General features: G+C 51.2%; 1 protein-coding gene across 4 annotated transcripts in view; it reads right to left on the bottom strand.

Moving 5' to 3' along the window:
• The window catches only part of Vps8 (vacuolar protein sorting 8), a 962,017-nt gene that overhangs the window by 706,805 nt on the left and 228,103 nt on the right, over positions 1–27,109 (bottom strand). For all 4 annotated transcript variants that reach the window (XM_070531351.1, XM_070531354.1, XM_070531353.1 and 1 more), the window contains exons 10-11: positions 18,121–18,223; positions 2,875–2,931 (exon numbers count right to left, since the gene is read on the bottom strand). In XM_070531351.1, coding sequence (XP_070387452.1) covers positions 2,875–2,931; positions 18,121–18,223 — 160 coding nt within the window. The remainder of the gene's footprint in view (positions 1–2,874; positions 2,932–18,120; positions 18,224–27,109) is intronic.

The raw sequence follows: 27,109 nt of genomic DNA, 5'->3' as shown, positions 1-27,109 counted from the left end.
AGAATGTGCTATGAATTTCTAGGACTGATAACATGTAGGAAAACATAACTTAAGAAACCTAAAACTACTTTAGTATCAAAAAAATTCAGTGCCCTTCCACTCTGTGAAGGATGACCAGCTTAGCTGTGTATGTGTGCCCCTTAATGGCGAATTGCACCTCCGCCACGGGTCGGCCCAGTAATGCATTATATCCAGGATCCGCCTGTGCATGAGGAGTACTTAAAGCCTGCTTCACCTCCGCCGCGGCTCGGCCTGGTAGTGCACTATTGTCACGTGGTAGTGATGGTCAAGAAAACAATAGAAATAGCCAATGAGCGTTGGTGTATGCAGCTACTCAGACAGTCCTGAGCCAGTCTGGGACGACAAATAGAAGAGCACCCACTGCGAACTACATTTGGAGGACATATGGGGTGACGGACGTGAACGTTTAAGGTGGTGGCAACAGTAGGTTGCAACGTCTGCAAGCAGCTGTGTTACTGAGGTAACAGCAGCCGCTGCCATGTTGCGTAAGCAGCAGCTGTCGCGACCGTCGGCAGTGCCACCGATTCCTTGACCGCATTCTCGTGCAAGCTCCCGCTGGCGCTCGAGATGAGCGGATTCCATCTTTCAAAATAGTGCACCGCACAGAAACACCTTCCCATTGCCTCTCCTCCTCGTGCTCTGCGCGGCCTCCTATTTGCCGCCTCCTTCTCCTAAGCCGTGACTTGCCTTCTTTGAAAAAGAGCACCTTCCTAGGTCTGCCCATCGTATCGGTGAATCGGACACTGACCCCACTGGCGCACACCGTGTCTCTCAACTAGGAGTCCATGTCCACGTCAGAGCATAGGTCATTGCTAGGCACAGCCAATCCCCTCCAGCATGCTTCTTTACCCAAACACCTGCACCACGACGCACGCTCCTAGCTGTTGCCTGTCTTGCCTGGCCTTTCCTCCTCTCCACTTCCCTTTGCACAGCTGCACTGAGTTTTGTGCGGTCGCCGAGTATGGCTGGAACTCAAGCTTAAAAAGCTCTGCTGTTAAAAACAGTTCTACACCAAAAAACAGTGCCGGATGGAGAGGCATATTATGCTGCCAGTACGCTAAACGAAAGCGTTTCTTTCTCTCAGCTTCTGCTTTCCAACACTACAGCAGAATGTGAAGGATGGTCAGCATCTCACCACATCGACCACAGATTGTGGTTTTCTTCACCAAACAGCAAGTAACTGTGTGTGCCATACATGTGCCTTATTCTAAGACGACAGAACAGGACATAATTTCATCGATTTTGTTGACGATGGCCAATTGCCCGACTGTGGTTTTATCAAGTGCAGCTTATTACAGGTTATGACATGTACTATGACCCGTAAAGTGCACTGCGAAAAATGATGTGATATACAGTCAAACCTCGATATATCGAACACGGATATATCGAATTATTGCGTATATCGAACACTTTCTATATCACGCGGAAAATCGCATGCATTTTTAATTTTTTATTTCGAACGGGGCCGGACGTGAAATGGATATATCGAACTCCGCCGCCACAGACCAAGTGCGCTCCGTCGACAGGAGGCGAGCTTTCCCGCAACACTCTCGAAGATAGCGGCGGCGCGATGGGCGTTCCAGACTGTTGCGTACGACAGCTCCCGCATCGGTTGCGCCGAGGGCGCCATTTGAACGTAGCGGCGTACACACGCGGTGGCTTGGAGCCAGCCACGGCCGTTCTCCAGGGGAGCGCGCGCATAGAGAAAGAAATTTCTTTCTCTATGGCGCGCGCTTCGGGCGCTTCTCTACTCGCTCCCGGCCGTAAGCCAGCCCGGCCGCCTCAATCACGCGCGCCCGCGCCCCCGCCGTGCGCGCGTGATCGAGGCGGCCGTGGAGCCAGTTGGAGCGCTTTGTCGGTGCTGAGCCACACAGAATGTGCATTGAGGACTTCGTTGGCGGTGACGACAGCACCGGAACAGTGGCGAAGTCAACAGACGTGGAGATGCGGCAGAAGTGACTGCTGAGCGGCCAAACGAAGACGCTGCCGAGGCTGATCCAGCAAGCGCTGATGTTGCCCCACTCCCGACTGCAACTGAGGCTGTAGCTGCTTTGGCCGTTGTACGCCGCTACTGCGGCGCAATAGAAGGCACTGGACCGTCTCTTGCGGACCGTTTGGACTATGTTGAGGACGCCGTGGTCAAGCACGCGGTTGCCAATATGAAGCAGGCTACGCTGCTTCAGTACTTTCAGCGAACGAAATAAATACTTTGAAGCTTCATGCGAGTATCTATTGCGCCACGACTGGTTCATTGATTGATTTGTGCTAGTTTTTGACGCGTTTTCTACGTGATTTTATATATCGAATTCTGGCTATATCGAACTATTTTGCGATCACCGCGCTGTTCGATATATCGAGGTTCGACTTACAAAACATGTCAGATGCAAAGATTGGCCACAGCACTATGGCCTCACCAGAGCCCTTGAGTCACAAGGGCCTGGAGGCATGTGCTATACAGTACTGCTATCGCAGCGGCACCCTCTGAAGAGAGGAAGCGCCATGAATGTATGAGACTAATAATATGTAGGACAACATCATTTACACATAACACAGCCCATAACTGCAAGTGTATTCAAAGCAATCCGACATACTTCCATTCACATAAGCATTGCATATTAAATTGCTCAAGACACTTTCACTCTGATCCCCCTGGAGACTGGTTAGCTCAGTACAGGCAGCATTATCAGCACACTGTGTGAAGCACAAGAAAATGCAAACCATGCATTCATAACAGCAGAATCGTTACACAAAAAGAAGAACCAATTAAAAAAAATGCACTCATAAGGAAGCTGTTCATGAGTATAGTCTAAAACATCTAATTTCCAAATGCTTTCAGAAAGATTAGGTACACACCTTGAGGGAATGGGTGAAGCGGACACGGAGGACTGGGCGCACAGTCACCACAATAACCTGCATACACATGAAAAATGACAAAATGCTCAGCATGATTGGCAGTGGGCAAACAAGGGAAGCTTCACGAGGGCATGCTGCATTCTTTGGCAGCTGTTTATCTCACTCTCCTTACAAGGGTGAGGAAGTACACATGAGTAAGGTGAGGGGGGTTTGCTAGTGTTCACAAGGAGGGATTTGTTGCAATGACAGCTGGCGCCGCATCTGCAAAGCCACTAGGAGGCATGCAGTTGACATACCTATATAAAGCGCTACTGAGAGTGGGACCAACCATTCGGTTTGGCCAAACAAGGAGGCCAGCCAGTATAACAAGAATATTTCTGCTAAGCCATAACAATTCACTGTTCTCCTGTTAGTTTCGGTTTCTGTCTGATATCTGCAAGTGGCACTGTTTGTTCTCTGTGTGTGTATACTGTGGGGATCAAGGTGCCTTCCCACACCTTGTCCTCCAGTTCGCGCGTTGTGCTTAGCTTGATCTCCGGGAACTGCCGCCGTATCAGCAACATGGCAGACACAGCTAGCACGCCTGAGCTAATTTCCCGTGCAAACCGTGCTTCTCTCTCCCCAGCTCGAATCACCGCATGAGCAAGTGTCGCCGGGACGCCCTGATTGGCCTCCCGAATGGCGGCCCCCGGGCACCCTGTCCACCCGAGCTCTCTTCCGCCGCGCTTTATTGCCGCGGCAGATGCTCACATGCCCGTAATGAGTTTGCTACTTGGGACCTTTGCTCCCATGACTCCTCGTTCTCGCGTTTGGTGGACCACCTACCGGTTAGCCCTAGCGCAGTGGGTGCGCGTACTCGATCGGTCTTGCGGTAAGCCTTTGCCCGTAAGCGCCGTGACTGTCGCACTGTGCTGTATCTTGAGTGAATAAACCCGCGTTTGTTGGTGATCTGACTCTGGAGCCTTCTCTACGCCGTGTCGGAGAGTCGATGAACCCTGTCGTAGTGCCTTTGTGCGTTGTGGAGTGGAGGAGCGTCGTGCCCTTTGCTAACCGTCGCTCGTAGGGTGAGCCTTATGCAAACCCATCTCGACATACCTGGCGCTCAACTCGGTTTCAGCATGGAATCAAAGCAGGCCCCTTCACAGCCCTCATTGCTGCTTGATCCCCTGGCTATGGACTTAATGTCCTTCGACATGGACGACACGAACAGCATGAGGCACGTTCGCCTCAGCGACCCTCTGCTTTCAGCCACCGGGAGCAATCTCTTCTTTGGACAGGCCCTTGGTGATGTCGACCGTTCGGATGTGCACCCTAGTCATAGAGTTCCTCAACTGTTTGAGATGTGCGCGGAGCAGGTGCCTACTAGCCCTTCTGACGTGCTGTTCCCGCTTGCTGGCCCCTTTTCATCCCAAGTGCAATTGAGTACCCCATGTGCCGTATCAGAGACACCCCACTTAGGTGCTGGCACAAACTCGCTCGCCAGCCTCTCTTTGTCCCGAGCGCCTTTCTAGGATGAATTCGCCACAGAACAGGCTCCCCATTCTGCCATAGGCCCCTTTTTGTCCCGAGCGCAGTTCGATGTCCAGTGCGCTGCAGCGGAGCCTCCCTACTTTGCTGTTGGTGCAAACCCGCTTGCTGGCTCCTCCTGTCCCAAGCACAGCTGGTAGGCAATGTCGAAAGTGAGCCACCCCGCTCAGCCGACAACGTCGCCACTTTCCGACTACCACTTGCCTCATGCGCAGCCGAGTGACATTTTCGACATGCGTAAGCCACCCGCCCTGTCGTCGATCCGTTCGCCCATCGTGTGAGGACTCATGCACCTGTCGGAGTGGCAACCCAGCTCTCCTCTATGCCATTTACTGGCGCCTCAGGGTTGGGCGTGCATTTGGGAGAACAGGCGGAGGTTGGCCCTTCTCAGACCGCCGCGCCTGGCGCAGAGCAAACATCACTGCACACCTAAGCCGCACAGCTTCTCCTAGTCCTGATGTAATCGGCACGCTCGCAGCCTAGTGCTCTCAAGGAAGACCTCCAGTCCACTCAGCCAGGCATGCCAAGCGGCCTACGGGTACCTCACCCAGAGTACGGCGCTTATTCGGACCGCATGAGTGCTACAGAGTACCTCGAGGCGCTGCACCGCTATCAACAGACAATGTGGCTGGACGACAGCATGATGCTAGGCACTGTATTGCCGGTCTCGCTAACAGCCCACATGGCATGGTGGTACCGACTTGTCGGCTACCAAGCTCGTTTGATGGAGGAGTTTAGGACACTTTTCAGCAGCGAATTCCTCCCTCCCGACTATGAGTGCCGCATGCGTCGTGAGCTAGTGCTTCGCACCCAACACCCCGACGAATCGCTGCTCGAGTATGTCAGGGCTATGCAGGAGCTCTATCGTCTTGCTGACCCTTTGGCATCTGACGCCGAGAAGGTGGAGCGGGCCATTGGTCAAGCACATCCGACCTTTGCCGCTTACCTTCAAAGCGCCCGTTATTGTGACTTAAACGAGTTGACCTCCGATGCGAAGCGGATTCAGGGCGACATACTGGCGTTGAGAGCCTACCGCCCGCCGCCACCACCACCGTCTGCCTCTCGCCAACCTCGTTGTGCGTGGGCTGGTGGTGACATGTCACCCTGTAGCTCCCCAAAATACGAGGTGGCTTCGGCCACAAGAGAACACCGAGATGCGCATGACCTTTCTGACTGCGCTGTCAATCTGTACTCACACGCCTGGGTGTGCTGTTCTACTCCACACGGCCAACGAGAACGCAAACCAAGTGCCCTTGCGCACGAGGGGAAATCCAATCACAGTGCCCCTTTGGCTAGCGAACGGAAGCTACGTAGCGCTTGAGACGCGCCCAGGACCCCTCAGTCGGACCGAGGAATTGTCTGCTACCATTGTGATGAATGTGGCCATATTGCCTGAACATGCAAAGTGTGCCGCCTGACACAAGAGCCTCCTCGCCCATCAGGAAATGGTGTGAGACACCAGTGAGTTACCCCTCGCCGGCGGCGACACCAGGAGCGCATGGTAGTGAAATGCAACCTCTGGCTCCAATGGCATGTCACACTAGAACTGACTGTTCCCCCACACCAGCGCCTTTTATCGCCCTTACGATTGCTGGTTGACAGTTTGTGGCGCTACTGGATAGCAGGGCTTCAGTTTCACTGTTCGGAAAGGAGGTTATGGCTCATTTGTGCCGGCGTTCTGTCCGCATTAGAGCCTGCCCACCTTCCACCTCGCGAGCAGTATGGCTACCTCGTGCAGCTCTGTGTGGTTGGTTGTGCACTGGGAGAATCCCGTGCACCGTCAGCGCTTTATGCATCTCCCGGGTTTTTCCGTGCCCATGATTCTCAGATGCGACTTCCTTGCATGCACGGGTATCGTGATTTACGTCGCAAGTGGAGACTTCAGGGCAGGCCCTTCTGACCCCCTGACCCCCTTTGCTACACTCCCGCTGGCCGTGGCGGCCGCTCAGATGCCGGACACCACGCGAGAGCAGGAGGAGAGGAGACCTAGCGCTGGCCCCTTGGCTCGTGTCCCTCACTCTGCCGCCAATACTGGCCCCTTGGCCAGCACGGCGGAAAATGGTCGGTGCAAAATGCTTTCTCACAAGCATTGCACTGCTACGGTGATCAAGGTGCCGGCTACCCCGGCGACCACCCTGTTAAGCAGCAGCTCGAACTGCTGGCTGCTGCCTTTGACAGCTTGTCAGTGCACGAGAAGGCACGCCTGTCGTCACCGCTGACTCATTTCAGCACGATCTTCACTGAATGACTGGGTTGCACTTCTCTTGTGCGACATCGGATTGACACAGGCGATGCACAGCCATGAAAATGCAATCCTCGCCCCGTTAGTGTGGCCACGAGGAAGGATATCGAGCAGGGATTGGATGAGCTTACTGAGACCGGTATTGTCCAACGCTCAAACAGTCCCTGGAGTTCACTGGTGGCAATGGTCCCCAAAAGAGACGGCTCTTATCGACTCTGTGTGGACTACCGCCGGCTGAACGAGGTCACAACAAAGGATGCTTATCATATGCCTAACGTGGACTCGGTTGTGGCTAATCTAGGCGATGCATGCTACTTCACCACCCTGGATGCTAGCCGCGGCTACCTGCAGGTTCAGATGGAGCCGGCTGATGTGGAGAAAACTGTGTTCACCTCTCACTGAGGCCTTTACCAGTTTAACCATATGCCATTTGGCTGCTCTGGCGCTGCAGCTACGTTCCAGAGATTGACTGACCACATTCTGGGGGATGCTAAGTGGCGCTATGTTCATGTGCTGGTGTAACTCGATGACGGCATCTTCTCTCAAACGTTCAAGGAGCACCTCTGCCACCTAGAGGACGTCCTCGAAAGGCTGCGTGCCACTGGGTTGCCTCTAAACTTAGAGAAAGCCCAAATAGCTGAGACTCGCATTTTGCTATCGGGCTTTACCATCGACAGGGGTCGTGTTCTGCCGTGCGAAGAGAAGGTGCGAGATATCCTCGAATACCCAACGCCAGCAAACATTCAGGGCCTTAGGCACTTTTTGGGAATGGTGAACTACTACAAACAATTCATCCCGAATTGTGCCACTCTCTAAACGCCCTTGACCGCATTGTTGAAAAAGTTGGCACGATGGAGCTGGGGTCCTGAGCAGGAGCATGCCTTTCATGCACTATCCCGAGCTCTAGTGGACGCAGGTGAACTGAAGCTGCCCGACCTCAACAGGGAGTTCGTTGTCCAAGGTGACACGAGCGACCTAGTCCTTGGGGCTGTGTTGCTTCAGGAGCATGACGGCATTCTCCGACCAGTCGGCTTTGCCAGCCGGTCATTTAACGCCGCCGAGCACAACTACAGCGTCACTAAAAGGGAGTGTCTCACTATAGCTTTTGCTCTACGGAAATTCGACTGCCAGGTCAACGGAGTGCCGTTTGTGGTGGAGATGGACCACATGGCACTCACCTGGCTTAAGTGCTTGCGCGAACTCTCAGGCAGCCTCGCGCGCTGGGCACTGACACTGCAATGGTACAACTTTGTTGTGCGCTACCGAAAAGGGAGTTCGAACATGGTGGCTGACGCCCTGTCCGGCACCCCCGTTTTGGCGCCTGACCCTTTGGTCCGTCACTCCCATGAGCATTCGCACCAAGTAGAAACCCGAGCCTCAGTCTCCCATGACTCGAACAGCGCCAATTCGCACTCAGTAGAGAGTGGAGCCTGTGTTTTCAATGGCTCAAATGGCACGAACCTCAGATTGCCAGCCTCAGGAGAGGACCTTTACCTGGTGGACCCCAATACTTCCTCCGGTATTGTCTTCAGCAGGCAAGAACTACTTAAGGCATAGCAGAGCAATCCATTTTATCGAGAAATCGTTGACAGGCTCAAAGAGCCAAGCTCCCAAGAGGAGTGGGGCGGCAAAGCCGTCGGGCGCACACGAAAGCTGGTAAGTAAAACCTCGTTAAACTGTACCCGCTTAAACAGTAGTTTCATTTGAAAAGTACTAAAGTTAAATCCCCGATTCAGCGGCCATTGAACATAATGTCTTTTGTATCCGCATAAACCGTACCAGCTTATTGTGTATGTATTGGTTAACACGTTGTGCTTCCACTTCTCATCGCGCAAAAACGACGGTGCGTCGTTTCCATCGGCCGGCCCGGCAGAACAAGCCTCAGAGATCAAAACAATGGCCTCCAAGCGCCCTGTGCGTTCGCGCGTGAAGCCACATCAACATCAACATCATTTCGGAGGCGTGCCAGAGAGCGTTGTGGTGTCACGCAAGCGAGGACTCGCGTCATGCGAAAGCTCAGATAAAAAAAGACGCCGAATGCTCAGCATAGAACAAAAATTAGACATCTTTCGTGCTATTGAACGTGACACGAAAAAGTCGGCGCTGGCACGCGACAGGGATCTGCTGTTGACTACGGTGTGTGGCATTTGGAATGCGAGGTTGCTCGGCGGCGCTGCTGCGACCGTGATGAGATGTCGGCTATGAGGTTTGACTTTTCGCCATCGTTGCCTCTGTTGTTGCTTAACCCCCGTATTCAGAAATGGATCTTAACTTGAAGCCCACGCTTGACTTGATTTAATTGACTTTTGTCATGAATGCACCAAAGGAAATGCATTGAGCGTCTTGGGCGGGTTCGCACCAGGCGTCCTGTATATTAAGTCAAGCATGGGCTTCAAGCTAAGATGCATTTCTGAATACGGGGGTAAGTGTCGGCTAGCAACAGTGATGAGGACGACACAGAAAGCGACAGCACGCGCGATTCAGGCCCGACAGTGGCAGAAGCTGCGCGTTACATCAGCCTCATGAATGCAATCGTCGCGACAAGAACAGCAACCCGCAATGAAAAAGGCATCCCGCGACTTCTGCAGCACTACCATGCGCGTGCACGGAGAATACGTAACACGAACGAGGAATCTGCCATGCGAGTGTTTGCCAAGAAGAGGGGGGCTGGCTGAAAAGCTGCCTCACAGCTTCAGTAAGTTTGAGGCCGCTGTCGCCGCTGCTAGGCCGCCACAACATCAAACTAAAATAACACTTTTGTTGCGTGAAGTGAATAACTACTGCATGTTTTTTCCCCCTTTCATCGCACTCTCTCCGAGTTCCGTTTTTGACAGATAAGTGGTCGATCTCATGCTATTTCGGTTAAACAGTACCACCATTTCGTACGTACTTTTTCCGAGCTCCGGCCAACTACAGTTTAACTTGGTTTCACTGTATTGCTGTTGGCGCCGAGGGCACCGCAGCTGGTACTGTTGCGGGCACGTTGGATACGTATCTGCTTGACGCGCATATTTCCAACTGCTAGTAGGTACAGCGGGGCGTGGCACTTGTGGAGACGACGGACGTTTACGTGCATGCGCGAGTAAGAGTGGGTGCGAGGGAGGAAATGTGGGAAGTTTTGCTCCTTGAGAATATGACTTTGCCTAGGTACTACGGAGGAGTTTATTGGCGTGCGTTACATGCACTTGTCCCTAGGCGTGCCGGCAGAAGTCGCGGGGCGCGGTAGTGCTGAACTTACCACCGCAAGTTGGCGGCTCGAGGCAATTATATTTATTCAATGATGATTTCACTAATGAAAACATTGTGTTATTATTTCCCATTACTGGCGGCGTCTCTAGGACACCAAACCTAGAAGCCGGACTCATTCGTAGGTTGGGGCTCACAGAGGCCTGCGTACGAGTCCGGCAATGTCCCTGCCTGCGATGTCCCCGCTACCGCTTGGGTGCCCCGGAGATCCTGCGCCGCCTGCTTTAATATAACCTCAGGTGCTCTCCTGAGGCCTCTGTTTGCCGGTTACATGTGTCCTCCTGGGGCAGTGCTTGTAAAAAATCCGATCTATCACCGCGACGAAAAAAGCGACCCGCGACTTATACAACACCAGCCAGAACATTGTGTCTTCCGACACAGCGATCGCCAAGCGGCGTCCGCGCCCACTGCCTCACCGCGCTGGCAGCCAGTGGCAAAGCGTATAAACCAACTCGACCACACTCCGCAATGCCAGCATGTCTAGGGGACAAACGAATACAACGCACTCTAAGAAACCTCCTCCGTAGTGCCTAGGCTGAGTCATATATTCAAGGAGCAAAAGCCCCCAGATTTTCTCTCTCACGCCTGCTCTTACTCGCGCCTGCGCAGAAACGTCGAGCTCCGTCAAAAGTGCCACGACCCGCCGTACCTACTAGCAATTCTAAAAACGCGTCCCAGATTGCTTCACGAAATGGGTTGAACTTTTCCCCTTCGGAAGTTAACAGCACGCACAATTTGGGACAAGTTGATCGAGGTCTTTAACCGCTTCGGCTTTCTGGCGGACCTGATATCGGACAACGCATCCTACTTCACGGCCAAGGTGTTCGTGGATGCATGTCCTCCCTTTGGCAATAAGCACCACAAGACTACCATAAATAATCCACAGGCCAACCCGACAGAGCGGATTAACCGGAACCTCAAGCCCTTGCTCACGCCCTTTGCCCAGCAACACAGGGATTGGGATTTCGGTCTTAATGAGATAGGCTTCTCCTTGCGGTCCTCGGTAAACTGTTCAACTGGGTACACGCCCGCTTTCTTCAACTTCAGGAGAGAGTTGCCAAACCCCATGCACTGCATTTTGTGGACCAGCAGCAAGGCATGCGGCACCACGAAAGCCAGCCTTTCCGGCTATGTGGCAGATTTGTGCTCACGGATGGACGCGACCCTTGACCTGCCCCATTCCAACCTGGCAAAAGCACGAGTTGGACAGAAGTTTTAATACAACCAGTCACATAGGGATGTGCACTACGGTGTCGGCGATCTCGTCCTCAGACGCACCCATGCCTTGAGTGATGCTGCCAAAGGCACCTCTACCTCCCTGCCGGCCAAATGGTCTGGCCCGTACCAAGTGGAGACCAAACTGTCCCCTCTGGTTTACAAGCTGGCTGACTCCCAAGGGAGACCAGTCAGTGGTGCAGTTCACATCTCGGACCTCAAACCTTTAGTTGCTAGAAGTAGCAACTGGGGAGAGGAGGAGGCACTCAATGAACCACAAGCAAACAGTGAGACGGCTTGCTCCAAGCCACGCCACCAGTACAACCTGCGGAAACACACCTAGACAGCTTTTCTCCCACCAGCTCATAGCCGGGCTTCATTCCCTACTGGGCAGATGAACGGAGAAATGCAGATACAGTGCGGGGGCACACATCGAAGCGGCGACAGACCCTTGTGGCCTAATATTCTCTCTTATGTGTTGCCCAAGCATCACCTCGCAAATGCGCCTTCTAGGGCAATCAGCCGAGCGGGAATTTTTTTGGCAAGCCGGCTATGCCAGAGGGCTTTTCTGGTCCTTTCCCCAGCGTCGTTGAGTCTTCTTCCTGCGCCTGGTTCCACTGTGCCACCATCCTTGCTGACCTCGAGGCCGCTGTACCTAGTCTTGCCGCTGCGACGGACTCCTATTTTGGAGGGCCACGAACTCGTGCCAGCCTTGCCTCTTGCTGCCTAGGCCGCTGCTCACTGCGGCTGGTGCACCCAGTCAAGCTGCTAGGCCCTTGCTGAGCGTGGTTACTCCAGCTGCTTCTGCTATAGCCTGGCTGCCAGCCATCCCGGTCTGCCGTTCCTGTCAGCCCGCAATCCGGGGAGCACAGTGACTTTCGTGGTGGCTGCTGCGCCAAAATGGCAGCCATGCCTCACACATTCCTGGCACCTCCTGTCCAGCAGACCTTAAGCTTTGCTGGCTGACCCACGGTGCTACCCCACCCCGTCCTTCCTGGGCTGCTGTCCCTTCCTCCGGGCAGTGAGCCCTTCCTGGTGTGTGGAACTTGTGTGACCAAGGCTGGCACTCTTGGCTTTGCGTAAAGAGAAGCAACATCTTCGCCTCTTTGTACTGTAGCACCTTCTCCAGGACCTGGTTCTGATGATGACAGCGACAGCCTCTTGGACTTTGCCCTGTTGCCTTAGCCCACCTTGGCTGAGTCAACCTTGCCACTTGGCCTCGATCAGCCTCCTTTGCAGGCTAGCCTCGGTCTTTAGGAGGGGGGAATGTGGGGATTCAGGTGCCTTCCCGGGCCTCGTTTCCCAGCTCAAGCGTTGTGCTTAGCTCGATCTCCAGGAACCGCCGCCATATCGGCAACATGGCAGACACGGCTAGCGTGCCCGAGCTAATTTCCAGCGCAAACCATGCTTCTCTCTCCCCGGCTTGAATCACCGCACGAGCAAGTGTCACCAGTACATGTCCAGATTGGCCTCCTCAGTGGCAGCCACTGGGCGCCCTCCCTACCAGAGCTTTCCTCCACTGAGCACTTTATCACTGAGGCAGGTGCTCACAGGCCTGCAACGAGTTCGCTACATGGGACCTTTGCTCCCGCGACTCCTCGTTCTCACGCTTGTTGGACAGCTTACCGGTTAGCCCTAGCACAGCAGGCGCGCATACTCGATCAATCTTGCGGTGAGCCTTTGCCCGTAAGCACCACGACTGTTACACTGTGCTGTATCTTGGGTGAATAAACCCGCGTTTGTTGGCAATCTGACTCTAGAGCCTTCTCTGCGCCATGTCGGAGAGTCAACGAACCCTGCCATAGCGCCTTTGTGCATTGCAGAGTGGAGGAGCGTCGTGCTTTTTCCTGACCATCCCTCGTAGCGTGAGCCTTGTGCAAACCCATCTCCACAACATTTGAGCCTCATTATAACGAAGTTGGAGGAGGAGCCAACATTTCTTTGTTATACCCATTCATTTGTTATATCTATTACTGCATTTGACTGCAATATGCACCCAATGGGGTGCACAACTTTAAACATGCAAATACATAAATGGCTTTGTGGCCCACAGAACCGCTACATGGCCACATAAGCAATGAAATCTTCAGCATGTGCAGCATGATTTCTTAGCACTTGACATGACAGCCATTACGAAAGCTGCCTTCTGTTCTAATATGATGTTCTTTCGCTTCTGCTTGGTTCGTCCGTGTCATGATACTAGTGTAACGACGATGCAGTCAAAGAGACAGCTTGCACATTGCGAAGTCCGTCACGGTCGGTTAGCACGTGACACTTTTGTGAAGTTGGAGGAGGGGGTCTGTCTGGTCACAAAGCTTCCATGGATAGTGCTGTGCCAAGTGCCGGTAGAAAGAAAGCTTCCGAGCAACGTTCAAAGAATGAGAAAAGGGGTTATATTCAAAAAAGGTACATGATTCAGTTTTACAAACACGACTCCAACTATTGGAGCACACTACATGCTAGAGTCTTAGCATGTTCGAGCGTCCCCCTCACAGCCCTCCAGATCCGCTTTTTATGCTGTTTCTTTCCCTCGTCGAGGGAATTGACTGGCCAATCACTAACACCGAATCATTCACCACCTCCCATTCGCCAACGTCCCATTTGTGTCCAACGTTGCACAATACGAGGCAAGCACGTGGCAAACTGTGAATCTGTCATCCACCTCCTGTTCCCCAACGTCCCTGTGTCTCCTATGTTGCATAATACGAGGCAACCACATGGCAAACTGTGAACCTGCCGTTCATCTCCCGTTCCTCAATATCGCATGACTCTCAAGAGTTGCAATACGAGGCAACCACGTGGCAAACTGTGAACCTGCCGTCCACCTCCTGTTCCCGAACGTCCCATGTGTCTCCAACGTTGCACAATACAAGGCAACCATGTGGCAAACTGTGAACCTGCCGTTGACACTTTCCCCGGGAGTTCTCGACAATGACCCTGTTGTTGATCAATGGCCTCTTCGTGGCAGTCAGCAGGGGCGGCATTGTTGTCGTGAAGTGAGCTGTCATTTCTGGGCACTCGAAAAGCTGAAGATATGGAACATGACTGCCTGTCCGTAAGACTCGGGTGATGTTGATTGTGCTGCCTTGATTGAACGATGAGGCGTGACGAGCACCCGTGACAGCTGCATGTCTGCCAGTGAAGCATCCTTTGTTTTGAGGGATTGTCAGACACAACAGCACACAACACAGTGCCTATGCTACGCAGCTGATGCAGGCTGATCCGTAGCTCTCACGTGGCTCCACTGTGCAAATGAAGCGGCGAGCAAATTAAGCTTGCTTGGCTTGGCTGGCTCGTGGCCTGAAAGATTGCAGCACTGCAGATGCAATTTTGGAAATCACACCTAACTGTACCAGCCTTTGCAGCATGCCCCAGTGAGAGAGAGAAGTGGATGCACTGGTCTTTTGTACCACCGCACATAGTTGCATTTGAACAGCGAGTTCACTTCTCTTTACTGTTGAACATGACTACCGCACACTGGGCACAGCTAGACGCAGCCTCTGAGATCTCACTGGTGCAATCTCGGAGGCCACACCTAGCTGCACCCAATCTGCACCAGTGTGTGCAGTGCTCAGCAGTACAGAGAAGTGCAATGACAGTGAGCCACTGCAGCTAAGCGTGATGGTGAGAAAGACCAGTGTTGCTCAATGGTGTATTTGATGCAGGTATGCAGGATATTTAAACTGCTGCACCAAACAAGCACCGAACCCAGCGGAAAGCGATATACTTGGTATGCAAGCACTGCTAGATTTTTGGTTTCTGAGATGAATCTAGTTCCTTCTTAAAAGGAAGAGGTCGGGACACCGACCAAAATGGTTTAAAATAGATATTTATGTTTCGGCTCCCTCATGGGAGCCTTGTTCACAATGAAACAAGTGGCAGAGCTGGCGCCCCTTTTATGTGTGGCTCAAAACATGAATAAGGTATCTGGCATACAAGGGCGGCAGATTGCCTTCGTTGCGATTAAGAGTGTGCACCGTAGTTTGGATGATTAGGGACTCAAGATAAAGATGCCAAGAATGATTTCGTTCCTTCGCAATCATGTGAAATTTCTCCCAGTTAATCGTATGAGACGTGGTTGTGCAGTGTTTGGCCAAGGCACTCGATGCAACACGTCGTTTCTGGACATCATTCCTGTGCTGCTTAAGTCTTGTTTTGAAGTTGCCGGTTTCTCCGACGTAGACATATTGACGGTTCGCACACGGAATGACATACACCATGCCTGGGAACTTGTCCTTTTCCAAAGGGTGTTTCACATGCACGAGCTTGTGTCTAAGTTTCTGGGAGTGCACGTACGCAGCCTGCCCATCATATGAACGCAGGACGCGTGCAAGAGTCTCCCTTACGCCGGAGAAGTACGGAATCAAAGCCCATTTTTTGGGGGGTCCAAGCTGGGTTGGTACTGCACGAGCCAGTTAGCGCCCTACTAAGTCAATGAAGTACTCAGGGTATCCACAAGCTGTCAATTCCCACCGCACAAGTGCATTGTCCACCATGCGGTCTTCTGCTGTTGTGCACACGTTTTTCGCCTGACGAAGAAGAGAGCCAACAACACTCCTATTTTGCAAAGCAGGATCCACCAATGTGTAGTTTAGGTAGCAACCAGTGTGAGCTTACTTCCTAAACACCATGAATAACAGGTTTGGCCCTTGGCATTGCACAAGAGTGTCCAAGAATGGCAGTTACCCTTCAGATTCCACTTCTATAGTGAACTTGATTGCTGCTTGCATACTATTTAGGTGAGCCATGAAGAGGTCAAGGTTCTTTTCTTTGCAAAATACTGAAACAGTCAACATATCTGAAGAAGACTTTAGGTGCCAGTGTAAATGAGGACAACACTTGAGCTTCGATAGCCTCCATTGTTAGGCTACTGTGACCGAAATCGATGCCCTCGTTGTCACCCGTGGACTTGCCGATAAAATTTCTTTTGGAACATGAAATATGTATTTGATAGGCAAAATTTTAGTAGCCTATCTAGATCATGAACATCGATTGGGGATCTGTCAGGCAACATCGGGTCTTTGTCAAGGGTGGCGACGCAAACATCCACGGCCATGTCTATTGGTACACTTGTAAACCTAAAGACCACATCAAAAGAAACTAAGACTTCATCGGGGTTGACGCTTGTCCCTTTAGCCTTTTCAATGAAGTCGTACGTGTTGTGTATGTGCATAGCACTCTTGCCAACCAATGGCGATATGATTCTGTGAAAAAAATTGGACAGCTTGTAGAGCGCGAATGTGTGAAGTTCACAATGGGGCACAGGGGAACATCAGGCTTGTGTACTTTTAGCAGGCCATTTGGAAATCATCATCCCTCTACAGATGAGCAATACTATTTATTCAAGCTTGCTACAGAGAATTCTTTGCCGTAATAGTGTATCATCTGGAATATAGGTTGACCCCTTACCTTAAGGTAAAAATAAAACAGAAAATAAAACGAAAAAATTCACCGATGATTACAGTACTCCCTAATACGAAACTATAGTGCACCTCTATACGTTGTTTTCATTTCACAATATATTGAGGCACAGAATTTGAGAGAGACAGCCGTCGAAAATCTGATCTGCGGGTCAAGCGCATCAGCTTTTGTACACAACTTGTCAAAGGTTCCAGTGTAATTAATAGTGCTGCTTGGCTTCCAGAAAGTACTACACAATTCGCGTTGCGCATACAATCAGATTACAGAACAATCGCAAACCATGACAATCGAAACAAGCACAAATGAGACCAAAATAAGCAAACCAAACAAGCGAGAGTGAGAGCTGACGCAAGCAGGCAACAGTTAGAAATGAGCAGTCCAGCTGAGACCAGATATGAGTACGTATCAAGGAGTCGGGCGGGTCCACATGAAACCAGTTTCCTGTGCGCACGTCACTGCAGAGGCCTGTCTTATTGGTCTCTGCCGTTCACGGCTCACATCTTACATCTGCTGCTCCGCGTTCGCTGAAACACGTTGGTGCTGCAGCTTTGCAGTGAATCAACAGCACTGTCACCAGTAGCGAGTGCGCACGAAGCTCCCACACAAAGCATACAAGTGCGTCCTCACACTATGGTAGCACAATGGCCACAAAATGACAGTGGGCTGCATGCAGACAGTTGTCGTTTTTATGCCCACCAATACTGCAATCTTTCTTCAGAAACACCAAACTGGCACTGAGCGACCATGTTGCCGCTCGCTTGGACAATGTCTAAAGCTTTCATCTTGAAAGCTGAAAAATGGTCTCCACGTACCGCTACTCACAGTTCACCAGACAAAAACACAAAAAGCAAATCACATACAAGGTCGATTAAAAGAGCTCATGCAAATGACAAAAAAAAAGAAAGAAAAGGAAACAAATGCCAGCAATCACATTTCGATATGCATACGGCTTTGGTTATGCATTCGCCAACATGCATGCTATAGGTTCTTTTGGACTGGTCATACATGTTCCATAAGACATTGCAAAAACCATCCTTGCTTCTCGCTCGGTACCCACTCCTAATGTCATCATGGCATTAACATTCGATCATGTCGGCTCAGGCCTCCTTGGCCCTTTTTCAGCATCTATGCCAGGTGACCCAATACATGCACCCAAGTAGCGTTACTCGTGGGGAAGACCTTGTTGTTCAAGTACTCAGAACTATTTGTCCAGTTGGTGACATCATACATATATGTGCTATCCAGTATAAGCTTACCACCGCCTACTATACACAAACCAATGGTCTCACTGAAAATTTCAACTGAACCTTAGAGACATTTATGTATATGTCCCATGACAAGCAACCTGCATGTCAAACCTGGACTGAGAATAGGGCAAGTATAGGCTCAACATTTACTGGTGGACATGACTGTCAATTAGGCTTACATTGTATTAGTGCTATTGTGCAATCAGCTTGATTAGTGCCACAATGCCAGGCACTAGTGTACGAGCATGTCGTTCACTATGCACGGCCATAAGCTGACCAGTCAGCATTTAACTAAATACTAATACATCTCACCGCTGTGCAAAGCAAAAAAACTTTTTGGGCTCGCACCTTTGTGACAGTGGCCAGGGCCAACAAGGACACCTCCTGGGAAGGGTGCCGTGCCACCTCGGGGCTCACGTGCAGCGGCTCCATAGCACACACCTCACCTCGACTGCACCACATCGCAAGAGATCATTAATAGGCAAAGCACCCACTGACAACAATATGACACTGAACATAATCCACTGAAGTTATTGTGCTCAAGGCAGCAGATTTTGTCATGGCAGAGAGAAATTTCCGCTTTTGAGTGCCATTTAGCTTAATGGAGAGAAGATTTTGATGTCATCAGATTCAAGCAGTAATGGTTATCTGCAATACAAGCAAGTACAGCAGAACCTGTATGAATGCAGTGCAATTTCACTCTGAAAATAGTTAATTTCATCAAACCTCACCTTTGTTGAAGAACATGGCATGTTATTTCGTCTGTATTAGTGACATCTTGGTGAGGGGCTAGTTGATTCACCTTTAGAGCTGTGCTCAAACAGTGTGTCCGAAACAAGGGCACACACAGAGAAAGAGAAATATCTACAGAGAACAAGCGCTGACTCTTTCTACTGAATTTTTATTTGAAGAATGCAAGCCTTTATATATCCAGCCCAACATAGGCATGCGTACACGAATACATGTACAGTAAAAACTCATTAATTCATACCTCCTTAATTCAAAATTTCGGATAATTCGAAGTAGCCATTGCGGTCCGTCCAACAATATATTGAAAGCAATATGTAATGCATCCCGCTAATTCAGACTGAAATCCGCACCGCCACAGATAATTCGTATTCCGCCCCATCGTTGATCAGGAGAGCGCTAGTGCATGGGAGCACACTGGCGACACTGGCGTCACCATGCGGGCCATGCAGCTTTGCCCTTTCCATCTGCAGCCCTTTGTTTATGCCTGGCCAGACATGGCCAACGCCTTTGTTGCAGATCACCTCTCATCCTCCTTCAAGACCTTCAAGATAAAAACGCGAATGCAGCACTGCACCATTATTTTTTTTCTTTTTTCATGATACATCTATGCTATGCTCTTTCTCTATGAGGTGTTTGGCCAAGAAGCGGCACCAGTTAATATCTGAAACATGGCAGCAGTATGCAGTATCAGAAAGCATAACCTTTGAGATTTCTGGCTATTACTCAAAAGAAAGCATCGCTGGGATATGTGTTTGAATGGCACCTATACGTATACTGGAGCTCAACAGCATGCAGCCAGTGCAGCTACGAAAGTACAATGGAGACCAACGTTGCAGCATATTGTGGTGCATTTTGCAAATGCATTTTAGAGCACAGCTCTCGTTTCTGTGGCGAGCATTGGTGGTGCAAAGGCGCGATTGCAGTCCGACGTTTAAAGCGCCCGTTGCTTGCGGCCAGTCACGCTACTCTGCTTGCACTGTGCCAGCCGAAATGCCGTCCCCTCAAAACTTCGATGCACACGCCGCTGGCTGCTCTCTTCGGAGTATGCGCAGAATGATCCCCAACCCGCATTCCACTTTGAACACTTTGAACGGCTGTCTACGATCGTCGGCGAAGTGGCATGGGCACGTTATATTGCGACAGCTATTATATGGACACTCCAGGTGCATTTCTGTAGTCAGCGTCGCCGTGAGGTTCTGTATAGAGTCCAAAGGCGATAAAATCACAGCCACGCACCATATGCTATACATGCGAGTGAAAGCTTGCAAGGGTGAGCCTGCGAACACGGCTTAATCTCATGTGCATGAGTGAAGAAGGCAGGGCAAAAGTGCACCCCCTTGTCGTGCGTGCGAGGCACAGGGTTGGGGTGAAGGAGGGCCTGTCTTCTTCTCCGGCAGCTGTAGGCGGCTGCTGCTCACGGCACAGCCATTTGGGCACCCTATCTTGAAAGCGATCTGCGATGTGGCCAAAGTGCGCGCCCACGCAGGCGTCATCTTCAAAGCGATTTGCGATGTTTGCAGAGTGCACGTAGTGTCGGTAACTTCGTATGCGCTGTGCTTTTGACGTTTCGTTCGCGTTGGAGCGAGAGGTGTACAAAGGTCAATTTTCTCACTGCTGCCGCGATTCCTCACTATAGCATTTTTCGGTTTTCGCAGTCATCTAAGTAGACGGGTTCATGTTTACTTGTGCATGCTCGACACCGTGCTTGGTAATTTAATTAGTAAGCAAATGTTTACAAGTTTATATTGCCACATGGTGTGGCACAGAAAGGGGACTGAAGAAGAGGAGAACAAGGTTCATTCGGCATCACTCGTCAACGGTTACATTTCGTGAAGTACAAATGCCTGGATCCCCATTCAGCGTGTATACTTCAGCAGGGTATACGCGACAATTTGGTGGAGCTTGCTGGGTACACCCAACGTATGCAGGAGACCCCACTGGGCAGCAAGAACCTTGCACAATTGGAGTTGACTCCAGTTCATGCACAAGCCGGCGAATCCGAGGCCTCACCCCAGAATTTGGAAACCTCTAAAAAAAAGTGATGACTACGACCACTGCAACTTCTACAGAAAGGGTGACACCGACTTACCTAACACTGCTGAACCCCCAAGTGCCGACGGCTTTTCATGGCGACACATTTGAAGACTGGCTGGCAGAGTTCGAGCGCGTGGCTGCATTTAACGAGTGGGACAACAACGCCAAACTCAGGAACGTTTACTTCAGCCTCCAGGATGGTGCTTGCACGTGGTTTACGAACCGCGAAAGTGCCCAGTCATCCTGGCCTGAATTCCAGTGCAAGCTACTGGAGACTTACTCCAGCCCCAATCGCCGGGAAAAAGCGGAGCGAGCCCTTCAGTCACGCGTCCAAAAGCCCAACGACAGCGTCACGATGTACATGGAGGACATGACGCGTCTCTTTCCGCGTACCTATCCGAGCAAGTCGGAAGAGAAGAAGGTGCGTCATCTGATGAGAGGCGTAAAGGAACAGCTCTTTGGCGGTCTTGTTCGGAATACGCCCAAGACTGTCGCGGAGTTCCTCACCGAAGCCACAGCAATGGAGAAAACGCTTCAGCAACGGTCGAACATGTACAATCGACAAGTAAATGCCGCGTGCACTCCGGATACGCCGGAAGGCTTTGGGTGCAACGTCACCTTGCTTTGCGAGCTGATTTGCTCAGCGGTTCGCGACGAGCTGCAGAAGCACCACGGTACGTCGCCACCACCAGTCAGCTCCCTCGCCAGCGTCGTACGCAACGAAGTACAGCAGGCACTGCAGGCATCTCTTTCCAGCAGTGAAGCGCCACCTCTGCCAAGTGAGTCCCGGCGCAAGACTTACGCAGAAACCTTACTGAGCCCCGCCCAAGCTTTCGCACCTACTTATGTTGCATCGCCAGTAGCGTCGCAATCAGCGCAAGCCGCTCCAACCAGTCCGCTACCATACTTCGACGACCACCGAACACCCACGAGGAAATCAGAGGTTTGGCGAGCACCCTATCGACGACCGCTATGCTACCACTGCGGCGAAGCTGGTCATGTGTATCGAGAGTGCCCCTATCGACAACTCGGACTGCGGGGTTTTTCTATCGACTCGCCTCGACCTAGGTTTGGCCAGAGGCCTCCCGACATCGCAGAATTCATCGAACAACAGTGCAGGCCGGGCACATCGCAGCGGCAGTCACGCTCACTCTCACTGTGGCGATATTTCCCTGCTCGTGATATCACCTCGAGGACGACACAAGGGAGATCACCAAGTCGACACCAGGAAAACTGACGTCAGCGACCTTCCAAGGCGGGGCCGCTGATACTCGGCGTGCTGAAGACCTCGTATCGTGCCGACTGCAGAACAACGAAAACACGACGACGCCAGAACCAGTTCCCACGAACAAGATCTCACTGGACATACCTGTGTTGATCGACGGCAGAAAAATAAGTGCACTTGTAGATACCAGCTCCGATTACTCTATTCTCAGTGGCAAACTGGCGACCGTTCTGAAAAAAGTTACGTTGCCCTGCTAAGTATGGACAGCTGGGCTAGTTGGTTATGATTAGCATTGTGAAACATAGTTCCAGCGCACATTTGAACAAGGACGAGGCGAGAAAGACAACACAAACGCCGGCTATTGTCACTGAGAAGGGCTCTTGGCAGGGCATCTTGTCAAGGTATCTGCAGAAGCACCTTAGTACCATTCCGTTAGAAGACCCTTTCCTGGTAAAAAATTCTACAGAGGTTATCGAATATTTTTCTGGCTGTGAAACCTCGTGTCAAAAGAGGTTTGCATTTTCTATCGATGTAGAAGATTTGTTTTACTCATTGCCTCATCCTGAGCTTTTCAGCGCGGTTAGAAGCCACGTTGAAGACATGGCACCAGTGGCCTTCCAAAACATGACTGGGTTATCAACCGACAATTTTTTAGAACTAATTTCCTTTTATCTCTCATCCACCATTATCACTTTTAATGATAGCTGTTTTATCCAAAAAGAAGGAGTGTGCATCGGCTCTTGCCTAGCTCCACTTTTAAGCGGTATTTTTTTAGCAAGTATTGACAAGCGCATTCAAGCGTCCCTTTACAACGCAGGTGTGCAGAAAGTTTTTAGATATGTCGATGATTACCTCGTGGTAATGAATACGACTGATGGTCAGGATAAAGGCAATAGTATAAACAACATTCTCGATATTTTTGCTAGTAACGCCTTTGGAATGAAGTTCACGCATGAACTGCCGCAAGATGGTCGCATCCAGTACCTCGACTTATGTCTGATTTTTCATGGAGCGCGCGTGTGCTGGCAGTACAAGCCACGGTCGAAAAAACAAATTCTGAATTATCAATCGGCCCACTCCAAGCTCGTAAAAAGAGCTATAGCAAAAAACTGCATTCGCTCTGCTCTAGACAAGTCATGCGAACATCAAGTTCGTGACAGCGTCGACGCCCAGCTAAGGCGTCTGGAGAAGGCTGGGTTCCACGGAGAAATCGTGGCCTCAGTGGTAGAGAGCCAGATCCGCGAGGCAAAGGCTGGTGGGAGGCGCAGGCTGAAAAAAGACGCACGCCCGCAAAAGCGCCCTGTCGTAGTGCCCTATTGGCACCAGGTGTCTCACCGCCTCAAGAAGGTTGGCGACAGGTGCGGGGTGCGTGTTGTGTTTTCAGCACCGGAAAAGCTGGGACGGATGTGTCGCCTTGTAAACCAATCCCAGAAGAAACCAGCCTGCAAAATTAAGCACACCAAAGCCCTCGTTGAATGTGCCGTCGGCGTTGTGTACAGTATTCCCCTCGCCTGTGGGAAATGCTATATCGGCCAAACCGGGCGCTGTCTGAATGAACGCTTGCTAGAGCATCGCAGGAATGCTACATCACTAAGTGGCGCTGGTCATTTAGCCGACCACATACGCTGTTGCTCGCACAAGCCAGCATGCGAGGCGTTTTTCGAACGAACACGCGTGTTGCGCAAATATAGCGATCAGAAACACCGGGAAATATTTGAAGCGTGTTGTATCTCCAATGCAAACGAGAACTGTGTCAGTGTTCCTTCTGTTGCACTCGGGAAAAAAGAAATTGATTATCTCAGGGCAAACGGATGTGTCGAATCAGCTAGGCAGGGCGGGACATGAACAAGATTGTACTGTGTGACGTAAATAGAAAGAAGAAAAAAAAAAAAGAGGGAAAAGTTTCTCTGTTTATTTTTTGACACCTGTGATGACCTTGCCTAGACCAAGGAAATATTTTTGAGTGGTCCTGCGCAGTAGCAGTCGCCCACCCCCTCCCCCTGAGTACATAAAGCCCTGTTTCCAATGAATAAAACTCAGTTGAAGTCCGGCGTTTGTGTTGTCTTTCTCGCCTCGTCCTTGTTCAAATGTGCGCTGGAACTATGTTTCACAATGCTTACGTTGCCCTGGAACGGAGCACCAGTTTGTATGGCAGGTGCCCACGTCGTCACACCACTTAGCTTATGCTTGGCGAGAGTAGAAATTCGCGGTGCTGCTTTTCCCGCCACTTGTCTGGTTACACGAGAGTGTACCCGCGATTCAATTCTTGGGATGGACTTTCTCCGGGAATATAGCACCATTATTGACCTTCGCGAGCGCTGCATCACTTTCTCGATGCAAAGGGCAACAACACAGACCGATGCCGTTGGACACAGATCCACACTTGGCGTTTCGGACGACAGCATCACGATACCGCCGCGTGCGAGTGTTATGGTTCCGGTCAAGTTCGACGAGCTACAAGACGGTGAAGCCGTTGTAGAAGGCAACATTTCTATATTGCTAACCCAAGGTATTTGTGTAGCGCAAAGCCTTGTGGAACTTCGTGCTAACCAGACAGCGGTCCTCATTACCAACTTTACCTTTAAGCATCGGCACACTTTTTGTGGCACTGCCGTCGCCTACGCCGAACCATCAACGGACATCATCTAGAGCTTTGCTTCTGAAGTGGACACAGACGACAGTTCGCTCAGAGACATCGATGTAAACTCTAAGCTTATGGACGACCAAAAGAGCGCACTGCAGGAACTCTTGAACGAATTCCGCGCGTGCTTTGCTCGGTCTACTAAGGTGGGGTAAACGCCAATCACGAAGCACTGAATAACGACATCCGCCGACGCACGCCCCGTCAAACAACAGCCTTATTGTGTCTCGCCAAAAGAACGTGAGGCAATTGAAGCCCAAGTCAAGGAGATGCTTGATGATAGTGTCATTCAGCCTTCGTACAGTCCATGGTCGTCCCCGGTCATTCTGGTCAAGAAAAAAGACGGAACGCTTCGTTTCTGTGTTGATTATCAACGCCTCAACGATGTCACCAAGAAGGACGTGTACCCATTACCACGTATTGATGGCTCTTTAGACAGGTTGCGGTGAGCTAAGTATCTTTCTTCTCTCAATCTAAAGAGGAGTTACTGGCAAATTGAGGTAGATGAACGAGACCACGAAAAAACTGCTTTTGTCACTCCAGATGGCCTTTACGAATTCAGGGTACTTCCTTTCGGGCTCTGTTCAGCACCAGCAACTTCCCAGCGAATGATGGACACCGTTCTCGCTGGTCTGAAGTGGCAAAGCTGCCTCGTCTACCTCGACGACGTGGTTGTTTTTTCAGCGACATTTGACCGCCACCTGAAATGACTGCAGCAAGTTCTCGACGCCATCCGATCGGCTAACCTCACTCTTAAGCCTCAGAAGTGTCATTTCGGCTACAAGGAGCTCATGTTTCTGGGACACGTAGTCAGCGTGGAAGGCGTTAGCCCCGATCCCGTGAAAACTGCCGCTGTAGCCATGTTTCCAACACCAACAGACAAGAAAGGTGTCCGACGCTTCCTGGGCCTTTGCGCATACTACCGGCGTTTCATCGAAAATTTTTCGATGGCGGAGCCGCTGACTCGACTCACGAGGGACGATGTAGCGTTCGTCTGGGCCTCAGAGCAAGAGAATGCTTTCACTGAGCTTAGACAGCATCTGGTGTCAGCACCAGTTTTGGCCCATTTTGACGAGGAGGCGGACACGGAAGTTCATACAGACACCAGTAACGTTAGTCTTGGTGCGGTGCTTGTACAACGGCAGGAAGGTATGGAAAGAGTGATCGCCTATGCAAGTCACACGTCAAAGACCAACTACACCACTACGGAGAAAGAGTGTCTTGCCGTCGTATGGGCGCTGGCCGAATTTCGACTTTACCTCTACGGCCACCCATTCAAAGTTGTAACCGATCATCACTCGTTATGCTGGCTTGCAAATCTGCAGGACCCTTCTGGATGACTGGCACAGTGAAGTCTACGTTTTCAGGAGTACAACGTGACCATCGTGTACAAGTCGGGCAGCATACACGAAGACGCTGACGCACTCTCGCGCGCCCCTATCGACACTACCAACCAAGACATTGAGGACGACGGCATTTTCCTTGGGGCCGTAAGTTACTGATTTGTCCACACGGCAGCGTGCAGACGACTCACTACGGCCTATATTCGAAAATCTGGAGGGACGAAACTAATCAATACCCCGGCACATCGCTCGAGGATTGTCGTCTTTTTGTTTATGACATGGCGTCTTCTATAAGAAGAACTTTGCTGCCACCAAGACATACCTTTTGGTCATTCCAGCAGACCTCCGTGCCGAAGTTTTATTCGCCTGTCATGACGAGCCTCCGTCTGGCCATTTGGGTTTTACGCAAAAGCTTGATAGAGTGCGCAAATGGTACTACTGGCCGAAACTTGCCGAGTGTGTTAAGCGGTACGTCCAAGCCTGCAGTGAATGCCAGCACCGAAAGTCGCCAGCTGTGAAGCCTGCGGGATTGCTGAATCCGATTGACCCACCTGGCAAACCTTTCGACCAGGTCAGCATGGATCTTCTGGGCCCGTTCCCACTGTCATCTTCTGGCAACAGGTGGATAATCGTCGCCACAGACTACTTAACGCGGTATGCTGAGACAAAGGCGTTGCCTCGAGGCACAGCTTCCGAGGTTGCCCAGTTTTTCATACAGAGCATTGTCCTACGGCATGGCGCCCCATCGCACGTCATCACAGACCGAGGCAAAGCCTTCACAGCGCAGCTCATTGAAGACGTTTTTAAACTCAGCTGCACAACCCACCGAAGGACAACTGCCTATCATCCGCAGACAAATGGCTTGACCGAACGACTGAACAAAACGATGACTGGCATGCTGTCTATGTACGTAGACGTACAGCACAAGACGTGGGACGAGATACTCCCATATGTAACGTTTGCCTACAACACTGCTACGCAAGAAACAACAGGCTTCACGCCATTTTACCTCGTTTACGGCCGTGAAGTGCAGACTATGTTAGAAGCAATGCTGCCATGCGACAACATCGACCACCTCAATCTCGCCCAAGATACCGAACTCTTCGTGCAACGCGCGGAAGAAGCCCGTCAGCTTGCCCGAGCGTTCATAAACAAAGAACAGAGCATCGATGCGCAACGTTACAATCTCCGCCATCGACAAGTCGAGTTCCAAACTGGCGATCAAGTCTTGGTCTGGACTCCCGCACACCGAAAAGGTCTATCCGAGAAGCTTTTGAGTCGCTACTTCGGACCTTACAAAGTGTTCCAGCGAATTAGTGACGTGAATTACGAAGTCCTTCCTGA

The sequence above is a fragment of the Dermacentor albipictus genome, chromosome 1, assembly GCF_038994185.2.
Source record: "Dermacentor albipictus isolate Rhodes 1998 colony chromosome 1, USDA_Dalb.pri_finalv2, whole genome shotgun sequence".
NCBI classification, from domain to species: domain Eukaryota; kingdom Metazoa; phylum Arthropoda; class Arachnida; order Ixodida; family Ixodidae; genus Dermacentor; species Dermacentor albipictus.
Note: the sequence above shows the minus strand (reverse complement) of the source record. Positions and strands in the feature narration are given on the sequence as shown.